The 20,487-nt window shown below is 43.6% G+C and overlaps 2 protein-coding genes across 2 annotated transcripts; one reads left to right on the forward strand and one right to left on the reverse strand.

The window, feature by feature from the left end:
- Positions 1 to 12,525, forward strand: slx4 (SLX4 structure-specific endonuclease subunit homolog (S. cerevisiae)). The gene is made up of 14 exons (XM_069666282.1): positions 1 to 409; positions 1,033 to 1,237; positions 1,366 to 1,593; positions 1,902 to 2,146; positions 3,690 to 3,985; positions 4,268 to 4,520; positions 4,782 to 4,971; positions 5,124 to 5,271; positions 6,338 to 6,507; positions 6,701 to 8,994; positions 9,843 to 9,845; positions 11,209 to 11,308; positions 11,495 to 11,803; positions 11,954 to 12,525. Exons 1-14 carry the CDS (start codon positions 1 to 3, stop codon positions 12,324 to 12,326), a joined length of 5,223 nt encoding a protein of 1,740 aa, XP_069522383.1. The 3' UTR covers positions 12,327 to 12,525.
- Positions 12,526 to 12,697: 172 nt separating this feature from the next.
- Positions 12,698 to 19,951, reverse strand: mcrip2 (MAPK regulated corepressor interacting protein 2). Its single transcript, XM_069666173.1, has 5 exons — positions 19,364 to 19,951; positions 19,110 to 19,179; positions 17,748 to 17,881; positions 14,737 to 14,844; positions 12,698 to 13,193 (listed from the first exon to the last, which is right to left on the reverse strand). Exons 1-5 carry the CDS (start codon positions 19,416 to 19,418, stop codon positions 13,123 to 13,125), a joined length of 438 nt encoding a protein of 145 aa, XP_069522274.1. The 5' UTR covers positions 19,419 to 19,951; the 3' UTR covers positions 12,698 to 13,122.
- Between the last annotated feature and the right edge of the window lie 536 nt (positions 19,952 to 20,487).

A 20,487-nucleotide genomic window follows, 5' to 3' on the forward strand; every position in this document is an offset into this window, starting at 1 on the left:
ATGGATGACTCGGACCAGGATTTTGTAGATCTCTGCTCCAAGCTGCTTAAACGAGTCCGCAAGAAACCAGGTGAACCCAGACCGACAAGAAAAGCTGAACACCAGTCCTACAGTCAGCCAAGCGATGGAGACAAGTGCAGGAGAAATAACAGAAGAGAAGGAGACTCTGGGTCTAAGGGTGGAGGGATCCAGCCTGTGTGTAATGGTGCAGAGGCAGAGCAGCATGTGGTCTGTGGAGAACACGATTCAGGAGATGCTGGGGCATCAGTTGTGCCTGCAGCGGCAGGAGATCAGAAAGATCTGAGGGCAAAAGACAAAGTTCTCCTCAGGATGCAAAAGTTCAAGAGAGCTAATCCACAGAGGATGGTGCACAAGAGCCAGCCAACAAAGCAAGAGAACGACTGTGATCCTGCACCGCCTCCAACACAGGTGACAAGACAAGGTGAGCTCCCCTGATGCTCCTGGCACAGATTTCTTTCCTTATTCATTATCTATTACTGAGCTTTTACAAGCCGTTTTCTTTGGCTACGCCTCTGTGTGGGTAATGTTTACTCGTGTTTGGCCTGTATTAAATTGTTCTTAGTCAGCCATGATCATATGCTGTAAAAAGGGCATGAAACAATTGTCCTGGTTTTATACAAACGTGGGGATTGTGGGGATATTTGTTTGTTTTCTCCATGATGTCACACAGTAGCAATAGCTGTGTTTGCATTGATCTAAACATTTTACACTGTATATCTCAAAATTGCTTTTAGTTAGTTAGCTTTAGAAAGTAAGATGGATAAAGTAGCCAAGCAGGGGAAAAAATCTAATGTTAAATTCATTAAGATAAAACTGTGTTGTAATTCTGACTGCACTGAAGGTCTGAGACAAGGCACAAATGGAGCCATCATGATTTAAATACATTAAAATCACAATATATAACAGTTTATTATACATCATAATATGTATTTCAAATGTCTAGTACAAATGTAACTTAAGCACACCCTTTACCTGTATCTTTACATGCCACCGTCTCTCTTTACCCAGATGCCCCAGAATCCTTAAGCTCAGGTCTCCAACCAGAGCTTGACAACAGTGACGAGGCTCTGGCCCTGCGTCTGCAGCAGGAGCTGGACAGGGAGGCAGCAGAAACTCAGACTGTGGACCTGGAGGATGGAGGCCTCTTCTTCTGTCAGATCTGCCACAGAGACCTGTCACACATGACCCCTGATGGGCGCACGCAGCACCTCAACAGGTCTTGATATTTATGTTTGTATTTTTGGCATTTTACTGTTGCTCTTATCCAAAATGATCTGCGACAGTAGAAATAACTCACACATCCTGAACTCGAGTTTTGAATGTGATAATGATCCTACTTTACAGGTGCTTAGATGAGAGTGAACAGAGTGCCCCTGCCCCTCCTCCTCCTCCTCCTCCTCCTCCTGGTGTCCCTGACTGTCCCATCTGTGGCAAGAAGTTCAAGTCCCAGAAGAGTCGCTCGGCCCACTTGAAGCGCTGCTCCTCAGACATGGGCGTCACTCCAGCTGTGCTGCTGCAGGCCGTGCAGAGACAAGCTGAGGAGGCCCAGAATGTCCCCACTGACAACACACTGTGAGTCCGCCACCATATAACCACAAGAAAGGACCATGACACACCTCTGAGCTTACTGTCAGTCCCAACAGTTGGTGCACCCTCTCCACAAGCATCTTTGAGATATTAATAATTTGGCTGTTTATGATAAATATTGTTGTTAAAGTGCAGCTCCTCTGATAGCCCGCTCTGAAAGTTGCATTGTTTCACATTGACTGATCAACATGGAGACAATGTTGAATTTAAATGACCATGATTTCCCGCCACCTAACAGCAGAGCTAAGACAAACCGTATTCTAGCCTTTGTGTCCTTTGTTTTTTCTCTCCAGCACACAGAATGGAGGCACCAAAAGAAAAGGCCCGTCCAAACCAGGTCTCCCAGCAAAGAAGAAGCCCAGAAAGAAGACTGAACCCCTGGACGAAGACACCATGGTTGCCCTGGCTCTGTCCTCCTCCCTGCTGGAACAGGAGAAGGGGCAGCACAGGGAGATGGAGTCAGAGAGAGAGTTACAAACAGAGACTGCTGCCTCACACACATCCATGACTGCAGGGCTTAGGTGGAGGCCAGACACAGGTACAGTTACATCACTCAATCATCTGTGGTTGTTTCATAGACTGTATAGCAAGATGGACGACATGGCAGCTCCCTAAAAGTGAAGCCAAAACATTTCGAGCGCCCCCTGCTGACTGGCTGCAGTATAGCTCATAAAGCCCGCCTCCTCCATGTTAACAGATGGGACATGAGTCAAAGTATAAAATCAAAATACACGTCAAATAAATGTTTCTCAACAGGGTTTCTGTCATTATAGTTAGTTCTTATCATGCTGATTTACATCCAAGTGTAAGGCATTTGCAAGTTGAGTTTTAATTTGTTATTTGATGCTGTAAAAAGGATGATTGACAGCTCTGTTGACAAATACGGCTCCTGCAGCCGATCTGTTCTGGATTAGCAGAGTGGAGGAGGAATGGCGAGAGAAGACGTAACTAAAACAATCACTACAGTCATTGAAGTTTACATATCTGTGAACGTCTTCTTCAGACCAACACAAAGAAGCTGTTCTACCGTTAAATATGCCGGCGCTCAGTTCAGTGTGTGTTTTGGTCAGCAGAAGTGGCTACAGCAGCTCCACCCGCAGATCTGTACTGAGCAGCTCTGGCTCCAAATGACCTCACCATCGCAAGATGACAGCGCCTATCACGAGGGCTGTCTTGGCTTCAATTTCTTACAATGAGGGCAGATGCATGCGTGTCGTCCATCTATATGTAGAGTCATTGGGTTATTGTTGTCCATGTTACTTCTCAAAGCGTAGCACAAACACTTGTATGTTATTGCATTTCTTTCTTTACCACTTTGTTTCTGATCATAGCTAGTGTGATCTTGACAACTTGACTTTTGTTAATGGTCGAAATAAGGACAATGGTGTAGAAAATGTGCACAGAGCAGTGCTGTTTTTCTACCACGGACACAAACTGCTTGACACTGCTGCAGTACATGTGTGCTTTAAAACATGCACACATATTTTACACAATCATCCATCCAGACTGTAAGCTTTGTGTGTGTTTGTGCTTTGTCTGTAAGATCTAGAAGTTTTTGCTGAACCACATCAGGTTCAGGAAACACACAAAACAGGGTTTTCAAGGAAGAAAAAATCACTTAAGCTTGTGGGCAAAGTTCATGCATCTTAGTCAATAACTGCTTTACTGAAGAGGTTCAGGAATAAGCACCAGAGCTCTGTTCTGCCAAACATTCAGGGACCTAAAAGTTGTTCTGTTCAAAAGAAAACTACAACATGATCTTTAAACATCCGGATTAAAATAAAAGTAGGCTGTTGATGGTTGAGAGTTTTGTGTTTTCATTCAGTGTGTTAATAAGCTTTCTTGTCTTAATGTGGGAAACTCTGTTGTTCCTTGAGGCAGTTTTCATTTTATCCGTATTGTCCTGGAACATATATATTTAGTCTGAGTATTGTTTTTCTGTATGTGTTGCTGTTGAAAAACTGTTGAAATATTTGCTTATAGGTCACAATGGTTTTATTTTCAGTGTATTACCTAGATAAATGAATACAATATATACTGGATCATCCGACCCCCTCTCTTTTCTCCTTGTCCGGCTGCAGGTAAGGGGCGTCGGAAGAGGAAAAAGGGTGCTGCCCCTCGCCCTCCTCTGCTCCTCCTCGTTCAGGATGCTAACACGGCTCTGACGAGGCTGCAGGAACGAGTTTCTGCTCTCCTCCTGCGCAGTCGACCCCCCTCTCCACCCACCCCGATCCGCTGCCCAAGCACTCTGCCCGGCTGTAGCGGTGCTGCCCCCCTCTGGCGGAAGAGCGCACTGCTGGACGGGGGCTCCACCTGTGTTTCTGATTTCTACACCCCAGAGCTGGGAGAGTTCATCACGCCCTGGGAATCGGCAGCGGTGAGAGAGACCAGAGACATGTTTGCATACATATTTGTACTGTTTCTGTTTCATCTAAAGTGAACGCGCAATCAAAAGTGTCAAGCTTCTGTCCTTTTTTTAATCTATTCCTGGTGAGATGGAGAAACCACACACTGTTCGGTGGTTCTGGCTTTTCATATAGAAATTAACAGATATTATGTATTATTATGTGTTATATATTATAATTCTAAGTTATAATATATATAAGCAGTTATTTTACACAATTTCCATTTATACGTTACTGCTCTTCTCCTCTTGCAGACTGATAAAGCCTCTTCCAGCACCATCAACAAGTCTTCTGTCCGACCTGCGACTGAAGGAACTCCCCTCGCAGGGAGCAGGGCCTCCATCCTGCCATCCTCCTCTCAGACGGCCTCCTCCTCCCCGGCTCCCTCCACCCCGGGGACGGGGCAGCTCCCAGTGGGCAGCCAGGCACTCCGAGACCTGATGGAGCTGGCTGAAGACGGCATGACCCTGACCCAGTGTGGTTACACTGCTTCAGGACCTTTCAAAGGTAGCAAACACAAAAGTGAAGCCACACTCACAAACACACACACAAGTAAAAAAAAACTGTCTTGTTAAATATTTGTATGCCAGTAGAGACATACCCACATAAGGAGAGTGTTGATTTGTGATTGTAAAAAAGTTTTGTAAGTAAGACAACTGAATACTGTTTATATTTTACTTCTATTTTTTATAATGCTCCAGTAGTGTAACCCATGGGAGGAACTTAATTATTCATCAGTTCATGTCATGGTTGTCTTTGTTTCCACAGACAAGAGAGCTGTTCAGACCACAAGCCTTCGTCTGAGCGGCTTCGTCCTGGAGGAGTCAGAGGAGCAGGCTGACCTCTGTGTGAGTGGTTTCCTACCAGAGGCAACACACACACACTCAGAGGGCACAAACAACAGAGCGAGGAGGACGACTGATCAGCCAGGAGCAGATCACGAGCGATCAGTAAGAACACCCATCACCATGTTTTATTCTGCAAAGCACATTTTCCCCAACTTCTATGATAAACACAGTATGTCTTGTCTGCTGTTCCCCGCTGTGTGCCATTATGTATTCTTCCTGCGGTGCTTTGACCCCGGTGCTTTCTGCTGGTGTTTCCTCTGTAGGTGGTGCTGTCCAGACTGGCGTCAGACCTGAGCAGCATGGTGAACAACCCTCAGCTCAGTGATGTGCAGCTACAGGTGGACAGTGGAGATGTCTACTTTGCTCACTCCTTCATGGTGTACGCTCGCTGCCCCCTGCTGGCAGAAATGGTACATTTTATTTATGTGTGTTGTGAAAGACAGCCCTGCTAATATAATAACCTGTATGTAAGTAAGTGAGTAATTCTGATATATTTATACCTAAGCCCTATTCTTGCATATTTTGAGGTCTATTTGACTAAAGACAGAAAGCATCAGTAAAACAGGCTGCAATGTTTTCCCTTTGGACAAATGCTCCTGATGTAAGTACATCCACTTAAAGTGCTTGTTTTTGCAACTGATATGCTCAGATTGTTGTTCAGTGTTTAAAAACATTACAAGAATGATCCCTACAGAGATCAATCTTTTTTGCCAAGGTAAGACGCTCTTTTTGAAACAGGAAACGACAGTTAATTTGCTCTCTTCAAACATAGAGACAAGACTCCACTTACAAAAAGTGTAAGTGTACCTTGGAAAGCACAGAAGTTATTCGTCTACTTACTGCTCCATGTGGCTTCTCACTGAGGCAATCTACTGAAGCAGTTCAAACGTTTTTTCATTTAGATCCCAAAGTATATACAAATTTAAAAAGGGTTTAAAAATACCAGAATTAGCTTGATTTAAAGGGGGGGGGGGTATTATGCAGATTTCAAGCTTCATATTTCACTCTGTAACACCTGTGGAGTAGCTTAGCATAATTAACAGTTAAAAAAACTCCTAATTTTTCTCACACTGTGCAGGCCCTCTTACAGCCTCTGTCTGAAGCGACTCAGTCAGCTCTGTCCCTTTAAGAAACCCCGCCCCTACAAGCCCGCTTTCTTCTGATTGGTCAGCTCTCTGAAGCCTGCTGAGGCTGCACTTTGTGACGTCACAAAGTGCAGCGTGTAGAGAAGACTGTATGAAACCTGGCGTTCACAGCAGCCTGCAGACTGAGCTGACAAGCCTGGGGATTACTCCAACATACTTTTACCTACCGATTTGAAACTTCACCCACATCCAGCATTGTAACATTATATATGTCTTAAAATGTGAAACAGCATGATACGCCCTCTTTAAACATCTTTGATGAGAAACAACCTCAGTTCTTTTACTCTCTTAATTGTAATTTCCTTATTCCTATCCTCCTCTCCTCTCACAGGTACATGAAAGTGGTTTCGGGGTGCAGGAGGAGGGCGTGCCTGCAGCCCAGAGGGTGTTGATAAGCGACGTCCCAGGACAGGCAGTGTTTGCTTTGCTGCGGTACCTTTACACAGCGCACTGCTCCATCCCTGCATCCCTGCGACCTCATGTGCTGGAGCTCGCATCCAGGTTAGTATGCAGCATACGAACAGGTACATTTAGCTTATAATACCACTGTGGTGAGTCATGGATGCTGTCTGACTCTCTAAGAACTTATGTCCACCTCCAGCAGAGCTAAGTTGATGACCTGTTGTGGTTCTGATGAGCAGTGTATTTATTTTTTCAAGAAACTCATCTCTCTTCTGTTTTATTGTTTGTTGAGGTTTGACTTGCAGGAGCTGCAGCAGCTTTGCGAGCTCCACCGACAGGATGCAATGACTCGGGGAGATGAGGAAGACTACATGTACCAGGAGGAGAACATCAACAACCAAACAGACCAGGCCCTCGTGGAGCTGCTCCGCTCCATGTGGAACGAAGAGGATGAAGAAGACGAGGGTACGGACACAGACGGAGGAGGGGATGAAAAGGGACGAGTGGAAGAAGACTGTCAAGGCGATGACCTCACAGTGGGTGATGTAGAAATCAGTGAGGAGAAAGTGAACGAGGAAGAGCTGGAGGAGATCTACGAGTTTGCCGCCACACAGAGGAAGCGGGAGGATGAGACAGACAGCGTGGAGGAAGCGGAGGAGAAGGTCGATGAGGAGGAAGATGGAGAAGAGGTGTTCACGAAATTGACAGAACCCAGACGAAGCTCAACAGACGTCATCAAGAACCTACACAAGAACTCTCACCTGAAGCCGGACCACAGCCTGGATCGCTGCTACAGCCGCCTCTTCTCAGACTCCTGGGGAGTTTACGAGGAAGGAGATACCCCTACTTCCGGTCCCACTAAGACATCCAGCCCTCAATCCAAACAGCACCAGTCCCCTCATAAACCTTCGTCCGAACGTTCCGGGAGAACGTTGCTTCAGTCTTCAGTGAGCTTAGTTGACGAACTTTCCCTCAGCCCTCCAACCAGTTCATCCAAACTGCCTGTCCCGGACCGGTCCCCCGGGCTAGGGGGTGACAGGGGAACAGATGCTGTTGAATTGGGCGTGCCTAAAGAAGTTCCTCCTTTAATGCAAGAAATCTGTGTCCCTCATTCACCTCATTTGCGCCAGAAAAAGAAGGAACCTGAGCTCATAGTTTTGTCTGATTCCAGCGAGGAGATGGAGGAAGTTCTTGGTTGCCGCAGTCCTTTACCCCTATTAGTCCAGAACCCGCAGAGCTCCCACACCCAGATCAAACCCCAGCCGATCCTGAAGGCTAATGAACCCACCCTGGAGAATAAAAAGTTCAGTAGTTTACAGTTTAGTCCTGATGATCGATCCAGTGGTCCAGTGGACTGCTCTCCAGAAGTGTCCTGGTTGATCCCGTCCACACCGGTCCAGCACAGACAAAGCACCAGCAGCTCCACTCAGACCAGAAGCAGCATGTGCAGGACGCAGCTGTTTCCTAAACATGACACCTCCTCATCCTCTGTTTTCTCTTCTCCTGCTTTACCGTCTAATAACAGACTCCAGACCTCCAACAGTTTAACCAGAGTTTCTGCACACGATGGCCCAACAGAGGGCAGCGATCCCAGGGTAAAACTGGAGGAGATGGATCTCAGTGACTCCAGCTTTAATCTCGACCTTTTTTCAAAAAGAATCAGCAGTTGTGATGTGATTAAGGATAGAGAAGAGTTTGCCGTTCCCCTCAGCCAACGTAAGGTCTCACACCCCGTAATCTCGACTTCCTCAAAGCAGGACACACCCCTCCACCTCCACCTCCACCTGCAGCCCCGGCCTTACAGCAGCACTCCGCTGAATACAGAGCTCCAACTGCCCGCTGCTCTTCTTGCCGCCTCCCCTCTCCATAGCAACCTCGATAAACAGAGTTTGACAAGTCAAAGAAGTGAGAGAGCGCCCTCTGAAAGCCCAGAGAAGACAGAGCTAGGGAGCTTTCATCTGTCCCCCCTTTCCGACCCTTTAGACCCACCCTCGTCTTCCTCCCGTAGAGGTTGTCAAATTTCACAGAGGCACAGCAAATCCTCTCGACATTCTGTTGAGTCCAGCAGTCACAACAGCACAGGGCCTGGAATGAGACATGAGGAGGGAGATGGAGAGATAGAGTGCCATAATAAAGACACTATGGATAAAGGAGAGCAGGAAGAGGCAAAAGCAGAAGCTTCTGAATCCAGTTTCCAGCAGAGCTTCACGGCCATGGACGAGCCCCCCATAGCCTTCAACGACTCGTGGGGCCTCGATGCCTGCGCAGAGGTCAACCCGGGCTGCTTCAGTCTGAGGCTGGAGGACAGCAGAGGGTCCAGCCTGCAGGAGCAGAGCATGGGACCACGAGAAACAGCCAGGTCCTCTTCATCTACTGACTGTCAAACTTCACCAGCTGGTCTCAGAGTTCAGCACTCAAAGAGTTCTCACAGTGTGAGTAACTCTTCTCCAACCAAAGCCCACAGCTCACAACCACCTGAGAACAGCCTCCTGGACTCCAAAATATGGGACAGCTGGGAGGAGGAAGAGGAGGAGGCTCTTCCTCTCTCTCGGAGGGTGAACCCTTCTGCCCAGCTCAAAACACCAGGTAAGTAATCCTGTTCTCCCTGCAATATGTCAACAAGGTTTTTGGTTTTTTCTATAATTTACGAGAATGAACGATCTGAAGTTTTGTAAAACTACATCCAATCCAGAGATATGATTATGTCCAACATATACTGACATACAAGCTTATTAATGTCAAAATGATATCTCAGAAAACAGAAATAATTTATGTCTGAAAGTGTTAAAGAGTAAGATAGTAGCTGTTTTAAAAGAGTCACATTTTCTCCATTAATATACACACTTCTGCAAATCTAATCTACTTGTGATGTTTAAGTGTAAAGTCAGTCAGTCTTGAGTTATTCTTTTGACTGAGTCACTCGCATCAAGGAAGTAGAAAACTAGGCATCCATAGCAAAAAAAAGGAGAGACAAAATCAGCCAAATATATCACCTGTTCAAGTCACAATTACGGCAACTTCAAATTGATATGTAAAGAAAATTTACCCTAAATGTCAGGAAATGCTGAAAAACGTTTTTATTACTGATTTTTCTTGGGCCAATTTTTTTGATCTTGTCTTTAAGATCCCTCAAAATCAACTGATATTTCGCTAATTTAGGGCTGCAACTTAGGTCTTTCCACAATTTCTCAGTTTGGGATCAATAAAGTACATCTATCTATCTATCTATCTATCTAGAACAAATTAGACTATAACAATTGAAGATTGATGATTAATCATTCAATTGTCAATTCAGGGCCAGAAAACTTCCCAAAACATTAATATCTTCTGATGTATTGTTTATCCAGTAATACAAATAACTTTAAAAAAAATCAATTTACTGTCATATAAGAACAATATTAATAGCAAATATGTAAGTGATAATATATAGTAAGCAGGTCGTTACAGCGGAACGGAACCACAACAGTCTTAGCAGGACCCAAATGGGAAGTAGTGCTACCTAATTACAAACGTACTTACGAAATCAATAATTTAACACAAAATATTGATTTGGAAATGATTTTATTAATTTAAAAATTATTCCCTGTTCGTTTTCCATTTAAAAATAGTCCATTACCCTCACAGAGAGAGCTGCGTCCATAGCAAAGGCTAACTCTGTAGCCTTCTTAAAATGAGCTAGGCTAGCTGTTTTTACTCACATTAAAATGAGCTAAGCTATCTGTTATTACTCACACTAAAATGAGCTAAGCTATCTGTTATTACTCACATTAAAATGAACTAAGCTATCTGTTATTACTCACACTAAAATGAGCTAAGCTATCTGTTATTACTCACACTAAAATGAGCTAAGCTATCTGTTATTACTCACATTAAAATGAGCTAAGCTATCTGTTATTACTCACATTAAAATGAACTAAGCTAGCTGTTATTACTCACACTAAAATGAGCTAAGCTAGCTGTTATTACTCACATTAAAATGAGCTAAGCTAGCTGTTATAACTTACATTAAAATGAGCTAAGCTAGCTGTTATTACTCACATTAAAATGAGCTAAGCTAGCTGTTATAACTTACATTAAAATGAGCTAAGCTAGCTGTTTTTACTCACATTAAATGGAAACATTTCCTCTGACGGTGAAGTTGAACAGGGCTGCAGGAATCAGCACATCACATGATTGACATTTTCTTTTCTATTCACCGTCTTTAAACACCGCTGTATCCCTTACTGTTTTGTTTAATGTTTACTTCATGTGCCGTCTTCAGTTTTGTTGATCTGTCGTAGCAGTCAGTTCTTGCATTATTTAACCTCTTTGCTTTCTCTCCGCTGTTTTGTCTCTTTTCTTTTTTTCCCTCTGTAAACTGACCGTCGTCAAATTGGCAGGACTACTTTTGGTGGATTGATATGATAACAGTTAGTCCTCCAGATTGTGTGATTAGAGACGAATCCCTAGCAACGGTCCGTTCTTCATAGCAACGGTCTTCTATCTAGAAATAACAGACCTCGGAATGCCGTAATTACCCAATCAGAATCAAGTATTTAACAGCCATGTAATAATCAAGTATTGATTCTTGGCTTTATAATAATATATATAGTTTTTCAAACAGGGGTCGATTAAATGTTCACTCAACCAACTAATCAATTATCCAACGTTTAGTGCCAACTCAAATTATTAAATGCTAGGGTCAAACAAAACACCGATCGGTTGGTTAGGATTTATTTCACTAACTTCGGTTTAATTTATTCATTTCTGGTGCATGATTTAGACAGTTGTCTTAGGGTCTTCCTGTTTGTGTCTCATCAGCATCTTCTCACAAAAAAAGGCGTCGCACCTTGGTGCCCATCACTCCCATGCCGCACTACTCTGACATGGACACACCGGATCTCAAGAACAAACTGAACAGGTCAGTGGGTGCACCCTCACCCCACCCTGACGATAAAGAAAGGGCGATGAAGGGTCACGTTTGATTTTCTTTCTAATGAAGGCTGTTATCTTAGGAGCATTAGGATTACCTCTGTGTTGTCTCTTGTTGTTTTCCTCCTGTCCATCTGCTTGTTTTCTCTTCTTTTTTGCTTCTTCCCCTGTGCAGGTTTGGTGTTCGGCCTTTACCCAAGCGTCAGATGGTCCTCAAACTGAAGGAGATCCACCAGTACACTCACCAACTGGTGAACTCCGACTCTGATGGTGAGGTACCTTCTGCGGGCCGCGGGGCTCAGGTGAAGCCCCCACCCAAAAGCTTAGTAGCCGCTGGCGACAGGCCGACCTCCTGCACAGTGAGGTTTAAAGAGCCCAGAGTGCCCGCTGACACCTCCCCTCTGAAGCACAGCAGAGAGGAGGCAGAGCCGCTCTCCGCCTCGCAGGGCTCCAACACCTCCTCAACGGCTGAGGAGTCTGAAAGGTACATTGTGTGTTTAAGTTTGTGGATCATCTCAGGTGTTCATATGTGCACACATCAGTCACTGCACTGTTTGTTGATAGTTGCTTTGGTGCTGATTAATCTAGATAAAGACCTTTAGCTGTAATGTTTATGAACTCTCTCTTTATGCAGGTCCAACCCAGAGCTGTGTGTCTCCTCTGATGGCGACTCAGACAGTGATGGTGGCATCTCTGCGTCCCAGGTGGTGTCCCGCCTTCAGGACCGACTCAGAGCTGTGCGTTCCTTCATCCTGTCCGACTCCGCGCTGTACACTCAGATCCTCCAGTACCAACCTCTGGTCCTGTCTCAGCTTCAGGAGAGACTCAAGGCAGCAGGGATTCGTCTGGGTGCCGCCAAGCTGGTGGACTACTTGGACTCCCAGTGCATCACCTTCACCACGGCAAAGCTGGGACACTCAGCACCCGGCCGCAGGCGGGGCAAGAGGAAAAAGGCAGCGGGTGATGGAGGAGCAGGCAGGAAAAGAGTGGTTACAGCCATGCTTTAACACTTGTTAAGTCTATTTCACTTTAGTGCTTACAACTTATGTCTGTGAATAACTTTTGGCAGAGGAGGCTGTAAGAAAATGAAATAATGTTTTAAAGACTTTGTAGTTGCACCTGCACAGGTTCTGCATGTTGCTGCATGGACAGATTTTGTATTTTAAGTTATTTAGTTTCAAGCGTGAAAATAAAAAATGATAAATGTTGCTGTGGGACTAAACTGGTTCCTCAGATTGAAGAACTATCAACGTGACGTGTTAAACATTGTACACTCTCAGTGATCTCATGTATGTGATGGTTCATTTAGTCAAGTCATGCATTCATGCAGATCAGAACAAAGGGAATTAAATCCAAAGAAATGATTCCTCGTACACAATGTTTTTGAAAAACATTTTACTTTTTTTGCTTTTCAGTAGATTTATATTAAAAGATCAGCCATGACGTACATTCAGCTGAGCACATTTGAGGAAGGAGGCAGGTTCCTGAACAAGACAAATCTCACAGCTTCTTTCAGACACGTCGTTCTCGTAGAGAGACGGGTCCTTCGTGGCAGCACAACGTCACGTCGGCGCTGTCACAGTTCACAGTCGCTGCCGTTGCATCAGGGGCGCTTTAGGGTTCACCCAGTTTTTTTTCTCTACAGCAGCGTGAAGCACAGGACGTCTAATCAGATTCAAATTACGCACAGGCCTTTCGCACCACAGATCCAGAAGATGGATCGCCTCCTCTCCACCTACGTGATGCCTTCACTGACGGAGCATCAACGCGGTGCTTCCTGTCCCAGCTCAAAGCTTCATCCAGTCATGACAGGTTGGCAATGTTGGCAAGGAAGCGCTGAGCCCACCACTCCTCCAGGTCGATGGGCACAAAGTCTGCACAGAGACAGAATAAAAGTATAATACGCGTTTTGTGATTGATTCAGTTTGTTTATTAATTATTTTGTCACGTGACTACCAGGTCAAATACATTTGAACAACAAACAGATGATGAAAGAGGTGACAAAGTGTTGATAAAGTAAAGTTGTGTCTTATCTTGTAAAAAGCAAACAATAAAAAGGCAGTTTGGATGTTTTCAAGTTATATAGCTGTCAAGAGCGAGGCATTGTCTTCACCATATACGTGTTGCAGTTACTTGGATTTAAACTGAAGTATCAGACGTTTATGAATTAAATTTGACCTGGTGATGGTACTATGGTGATAAAGTCAGCTGATCATCACAAACATCCGTAACTAAAATGAATATCTGCACCAAATCTAATGGACAGTTTGTGAGATATTTAAAGCCGCTGTGAGAAACTTTTGGTTTGTGTTGATTTTGGCGCCCCCTGTGGGCAAAGCCGTACCTCTTAGGTCTTTGCTGATTTTGTCCTGTACGTGCTTAAGTGGTGGTTTTTAACAAAAAAATCACATTTATCACTCACTTTAATTGTCCTACCCCCCGCTAGCAGTTTCAGACATTAAAAAATTACTATAAAGAAATAATCAATCTTGTCGCTGATGGTCTGGTTTGCTTTTGCAGGTCATATAGAGTAAGCAGAATTAATTTCAATCTGCTTCATAACTCCTCACAGGAGCTTTAATTCAAGTTAAAACCTCTTGGGGGCACAACAGGAGATTCAGGGGATTACCAAAGTCATAAGACTCCATCTTCTTGGTATCATTCATGTCTGCACAAAATTAAGCAGCAATCCATGAGAGTTAAGATTTTGGTCTTGACAATAGCTTGTAAAAGCTTGGCATCCCATCCCTAGAACCACTGCTCTACTGTGGCTAAAAACATGTGATCACAGGTAATAAGGGCTTGTTTAAAGTGAAATACAAACGGTTGTAGGAGTTTCGTTACACTCATATTGTAACTCATAACAATCAAGCGCCTCAGATCCTCAAATAGTATAAATACTCCCCTGTTATCCCTTCACGAATTGACCTTTAAGAGCAGCGAGCCACAGGAGGAACCGGAGCAGACAGGTGTGTGCGAGTGAGTCAAGCTGAGACACGCTACAATAAGCAGTCAGGGCTGGTTTATCTGGAACAGCCAGGTTCGTGTAGACCAAAGACAAGTTAAAAATTAAAACTAAAAATTAAAAGTTAAAACTATTACACGGTTGCCCTCCGGCTGCACATAAAGCCGAGTCAAACAGCAACAGGAATATAATCCCACAGAGAGCGGCCATTCAGCTTTCATGCGGTGTTAAAGTATAATAAAACAAGGTATGATTACTGGTTTAAAGTTCATGGTGTAGCAATCGAGGAAAGGTTTTATTTGTTTTGATGTCATAAAACTGAGTAGTGAGATTAGATTTAACGAGAGTACTTTTACTATGTTTGTATTCCTTGAAGAATCTAAGCATATTTATGAATGGGAGTTGCACAAGCTGACCTATATTCTCCCCGTGTGTGGGATGCAGGTACTTACTCTTCATCGTAGCACTGGGGGTCTTCTCTGTGTACTGAATGGGCCCCTTGCTTTCAGTTGACCCCATGACGTCCCCGTCCCCCAGCTTCTGCTCCACCTCCTGCCACGCTGCAACAAAACAAACATTATACACTTAAATGCAAACTTGGTTGAAGGAGATCTACCTGGATGTAGGCTTTTTAAAAACTTGGTAATGTACTGTTCTGTCTCTTTTTCTACATTTCCGACCTTACTCCCTGACACTCAAACGTCACAGCATGCTCGTTTGAGGGCCTGACCTGACTGTGGGGTGCGTTTTATCTGCTCTGGGTGAAAGTTTTCCAGCTTCACCCGCTGATAAGCCTCAAGGTTTTGGCTTGCCTTGAACACAAACTTTCAGCCACACATTATCTACTTACAACCTGTAGGACTTAAAGCAGTGTGTGGTTGTCAAATATAAAAAACACATGCTATAATCTAGTTGTATGTGCGCACAGGGGTGGGTTAAATGCTATCTTAACATGTTTGGAGAAGGCATTTGTTATTATTTTATCCTTTCTGTCATAGTAAACACATTCTGCAGGATCAAGGCCCGTCAGGTTTTTTATCTTCACACAACTCGACAGACTGTGTTGGAGGTTTTTCTTCTCGGTGTGAGCCAGGACTCTTCACCCGACTGGATTTTGTGGTCACAAAAGGACGCCTGCGAGCCGCCTCGGCTGGCAGCCGTCCAAGAGCAACAAAGCCAAGATGATATGTGCAGATTCAGCTCTACAAGTCTTTCATTTCCACCAGGGCATGAAGTATTGGCCAGCAGAAAGGCATGCTGGGTAATCTCAAAGGCAATCATTGCTGACTGTAAGAAACTCTCTTCTTATTAGACCCGTGTTGACAGTTTGCTAACTTCTTTCTGGAGAGCAGCGCTACGTTTACGCCGTGAGGCTGCTGTTGAAGGTGTCTGTACATTCAACATCTTGTACCTTACTGAGTTAATACGTGGCTGCAGAATTAAACATAACATGTTAACTCTGTATGAACATCTGCAGCACAGCTCACCTCTGTGGTTTTTAAGTTACTGTAACACTTTAGAGAAGTTGCAAGTTAGGGACTCACTGAAAATTAATGATTACCTAACAGGCAGTTTAAGCAATACTGAATATATAACAGGTAATGTTTAATAACTCACTGCCAAACAGAACATTTGGTGTACCTCAGTGTGAATTGTTACCAGCCATCTGCTGTTTTTCACAGCACATCAGACTGTTTCTGGCAGGCTGTATTGAAAAGCATGGGTTCTTTTTGGTGTATTACAAAACAGCTGGGAATCGGAAATACTGCTGCTGAAAAATTGAAAGTATGTCTGTAGTTTACGATTATTTTTAATATCAATCAATGTGAAAATGATTTTCTTGTTATACCAATTTATATTTTATCTATAAAATAAAAGAAGAGTCAGAAGTTTAAAAAGCTAATTTTGCCCTACCAACAGTAAAAACTGTTTGGTTCGAACCCGGTTGAGACGAAGTGGGCCTTTCTGTGTGGAGTTTGCATGTTCTCTCTGTGCATCTGGGTACTCCGGCTTCCTCCCACAGTCCAAAGACATGCTTGTTAGGTTCATTGGGGACTCTAAATTGCCCGTAGGTGTGAATGTGAGTATGAAAGTTCGTCTGTCTCTGTGTGTCAGCCTTGTGATTGACTGGTGATCTTAGTCATTTTAGCGCAGGCGACTGGCTGCTCTTCTGATATTACCCTTCAAAATAAGATACAGGCTAACCATAGCCTAACATTACTCCCGTGATATATATATATATTTTTTGTAAAATTACGACTTTATTCTCGTAATGTCATCTAAACCAATGTTCCAACCTTCAGCTAGTCACCTGCATAGGTGTATGAAAACAGGTCTTGACGCGTAGCCAAATGATAAATGTCCAGAATGATATTGCATTAGGGTGATGTTCCCGTTTATTGCAATTACAGGAGTGGTGATTACCAGTTGATGATGAGTGTTTATTGATCCAATGATGCTGTGATCCTGCGGTTATGTCTGGGTGTTATGGTAAGAACTGTATGTTCCCTCCACCTATACCAACTAACTTCCATTCACCCGTGACCTATAAACACGTGACCTAGTCATGTGGCCAATTATCCAACTCAAATACACACCCTAGTGGTCAAAGTAAATCATTATAACAATATTGCATCAAACTATTTACAACTTAAGACAACCATAACACACATGCTCAAAATGGCTCCAACACGTAAAATTACAACTTTATTCTCGTAAAATTATGAATTCATTCTCGAAATCTTTTTTTTATTTTTTCTTTAATGTGGCCCCAATACTCCGTCGTACATAAGTATATATGTTAGTCAAAATAAATAAATAACATCATCTCCGTCTCTTTGTCTCGACTCATACAGTTGTTTTTGCCGTGTGATAATTAAGGTCCTGTTTCTAGCGTAAATAAGATCGTTTTCTGTTAAGACCAACCCAAGGAAACCTTTAAAACAAAGACCCGAAACTACCGCTGGATATGCGCGCTGCGGACATGGTGAGGACACCGGAGGGGTAGCGCTGCCTACTCTCTATGGCTCTGAAAGTACCGTCACTCACTCACTCAGTTACTCAGTCAGTCATTTATATACAGACCCATGTGTAGGACTGACCCAGGCGCTCAGCCAAAAGTAGCCTATAATTGATCTTATGATCACCTAATCAATCAACCAACCAATTGGTTCAGCTGTAAATGCAAATGAAAAGCACGCTGTTACTGAAGCTCCTCTTTTTCTTTTAGTTTTGAAAATGAGTCAGATTGTGAACCTAATGTAACCAATTTGCTACAGTGCAGCTACTAGTGAGAAGTAATGAGAGATTATCTGCCCATCACTGTGTCCCAGTTTCAATCCTCACAACCTCCGACACTGTAAGCTTAAACATCTCCATTCTCTACAAGCTTCAGGATGGCCCCTGAGGTCTGACCTTGCACCGTGACCAGCATCCCTTCATGTATTGATCCTGCCACTCTCACCTTCAAACACGAATCTGACGTTCTCTTCATGTGCAGGGGTGAACCCTTCGGCTGGGCTGGCAGGTTTCTGTGTGGCTGCACCGTGATAGCGCTTCCCGTTCAGACGGTTGAAGACAATCTTTGGGGGCGGAGAGCTGCAGGGATCAGACAGAGTTTAATTACAGGAGTCTGCTCAGGGATCGGGACATCTTGCATCACATCAAAACAGATCAATCTCACAGTGAGGGATAAACATTGCCTGTTAACTTATTGAAGCTTCACGGTTGACTGACAGGCATGTTATCTACTTTGTTGGCTTGTGTAACACAGTGTGGCGATAACTGCAGCCTCAGGTTGTGTCTTCAGCTTTTAGAGAAAGTGACAGGTTAATTTTGAACATGGTATTTACAAAGCAAGTGAATGAGTTTTTACTTAATTTGTGGTTAAATGACTGTATGTTACTACCCTACCTTATCCCAGAATGTTTTTTTAACAACTCTAAGGACAAGGAAAATGTTAGTATGTTTTTCAAAAGAAAGATCACAACAGTGTTACAGAGTAAATAAAAGTTGCAGCTTTAACTTAAATTAGCAGTACAATTCTGGTCAGTTGAGGGTTGGGGTTGGAATATAAATGACCCATTAGTGTTTTCCCCTGTGAAGCTAAATGTTAAATAATGTTTTGGATATAAAGTCTTAAAAGAAGCCCTATTATTATCAACTAACCCCAAAAATCAAATTAAGAATTGTATTGTCTAAGTTATAAAAAAGGTTTCCAAAATGAGTCTGCTGTCAAATTCAGCTCAAGTTGCACTAAAAGTAAACTCAGGTGCCAGTTTATCAGGTAAACCGAGCAAAAACGAATGCTTAATGATACAGTTGAAACCGTTTTAAGGAGGCCTTGGTTTAACTTTGGGCTTTATTGATTATGATGTGTTCACACCTTTCATAGAAATAATTCTTGAGTTTTTCCTGATATACTGTGCTGCTTTTTTGCAAAGGAAAAATTGCTGGCTCAGCGCTTTTGTGAGTAGTACTGGTATTTCCGAGCAGCGCCTGAAGGAAGCACAGGAGACCTGCTGCTTGTGAAGCCGCCGCAGGGCAGGTGAGGTCCTAGATGACAAACTGACTTAACGGACCATTAACAAACGGTTACAGGAATAAGAGCCGTCGGCTATCACAAGGTCACCCTGGACCCCGGACGGACGGACGGAGAAAGTTGTGTTTGATAACAGATACAGCAACGTCACTAAAGTCACACCGATGTTATGTGATCGCCCTCACGGGGCACGTGCGAAGTATTTTCGGCCCACGCTGCTCAAACAGCAGGCATAAATAATGTTACAATAAATGCATCAAAACAACACCTTGAGCAGCTACTTACTTTGCAGAGAGCCAAGACGTCGGCTTGAGCTTCAGGTCGCTGAATTTGCTCTCGATTTGTTGTGTGGGACCTTTAAGACATAAACCTGGGTTATATATCTGGGTTCATAGTCTGTAATTTACCTTTAAACGCCCTGCATGCAAATACTGAATCATTTCGACCGCTGCACAAACACAAACTTTACCATTCATAGTGAAATAATCAATATGATGTTACATTGCATCATGCTTTAGATAACAGACACATTCACCAACCTGTCCTCCGTTGTGTAACAAGTTTGCTGGGACCTCTGGTGATTGTGTACATCATGTGAACAACTGGAACCTCAAGACTTTCTGTGGTGTTTAAAGAGCCGTTTGTCTTTTTTTAATTACCAGGTGCAAACATTGGCTGTCAACTCTGCAACTTCCCCTCCACAGTCCGCTCCTCCTGACGCAGCCACGCTGGAAATGCAAAATTTGGGAACGTCGTATTTTCTTCCCCGGGTCAGGTGCTCCAGAGTCGGCCTGAAGCCTGCAGGAGTCTCGCTTTTGACTTGTTGTGTATTAATAAGTGCCCTGCTTCTCCTCCTAACCAGCAGGTGTTCAGCTCTAATGAACCGACGTCCGCTGCTCCTGAGAGAGGTTGCGTGTAGGTCATCCAAGGAGAAAGCGGCTCCACATGCCGGGGATCAGTCAGTCAGAGGGGGAAACTGTGGTTTCTGAAATCTGAGGAAGTGACACTCCAGGCCGGACACTCTGTCCTCTGTGCTCCGCTGATGCTCCGGGACTGGCTTCAACACCTCCGCTCTCTGACACAACACAAGGACATTACCCACACTGATATTTTCATCAGGTCGGAAAGCTACCATGCTGGGCAAGCGTCAAGGCAAACTAAATAAAGAGAAGGACTTCCGGTCAGGATTTTCAAAGTAAAAACCTTTTGACAAAAATCGCATCTGGAGGCCAATTTTTTATGACATATGCTCAACTTAGTACTTAGTCACATTGGTATTTAGAGAACCTGCCCACATTGTACTAAACAGTTGAATGAAATGAAATGGGACAGTTTTAATTTCTATCTAAAATAGGTTGGATGGAGGACAGGAGGTTTTTCAGTGCTACATGTTGAATGTTGTACAATAAAATATGATTACATTGTAGTTCTGCTGTTGCATTTTTTTTGTTTGCCACATTGTAAATGTTTATAATTTATTCATAACAACTTGTGTATAAAGGTATTTAGTTGTTTACCCGTAGTTTTCATTAATTCAGTAGGGAAAACAGCACCATTTAAACAGCAGTATTCACAGAATGAGATAGCTTGTTCATATTGTTCAAAAGTGTGTGTGTGTGTTTTGTCATAATGTCCACTGTTTTTTCTTTTCCTTATGTTGAAT

This window comes from Semicossyphus pulcher, unplaced genomic scaffold (genome assembly GCF_022749685.1).
Source record: "Semicossyphus pulcher isolate SPU_LCO1_2020_fin unplaced genomic scaffold, fSemPul1.0.p SCAF_17, whole genome shotgun sequence".
In the NCBI taxonomy this organism is placed as follows: domain Eukaryota; kingdom Metazoa; phylum Chordata; class Actinopteri; order Labriformes; family Labridae; genus Semicossyphus; species Semicossyphus pulcher.

Bases quoted from the DNA above. Each gene is read 5' to 3' on its own strand.
- slx4 (XM_069666282.1), top strand. From the start codon at position 1: ATGGATGACTCGGACCAGGATTTTGTAGATCTCTGCTCCAAGCTGCTT. The intron at 1,594-1,901 runs GTGAGTCCGCCA...TTTTCTCTCCAG, and splicing joins GTCCCCACTGACAACACACT to CACACAGAATGGAGGCACCA. The intron at 6,508-6,700 runs GTTAGTATGCAG...TTGTTTGTTGAG, and splicing joins GTGCTGGAGCTCGCATCCAG to GTTTGACTTGCAGGAGCTGC.
- mcrip2 (XM_069666173.1), bottom strand. From the start codon at position 19,418: ATGATGTACACAATCACCAGAGGTCCCAGCAAACTTGTTACACAACGG. The intron at 19,180-19,363 runs GTTGGTGAATGT...TATGTCTTAAAG, and splicing joins TGTTACACAACGGAGGACAG to GTCCCACACAACAAATCGAG. The intron at 17,882-19,109 runs GTAAGTAGCTGC...TGATCCCTGCAG, and splicing joins ACGTCTTGGCTCTCTGCAAA to CTCTCCGCCCCCAAAGATTG.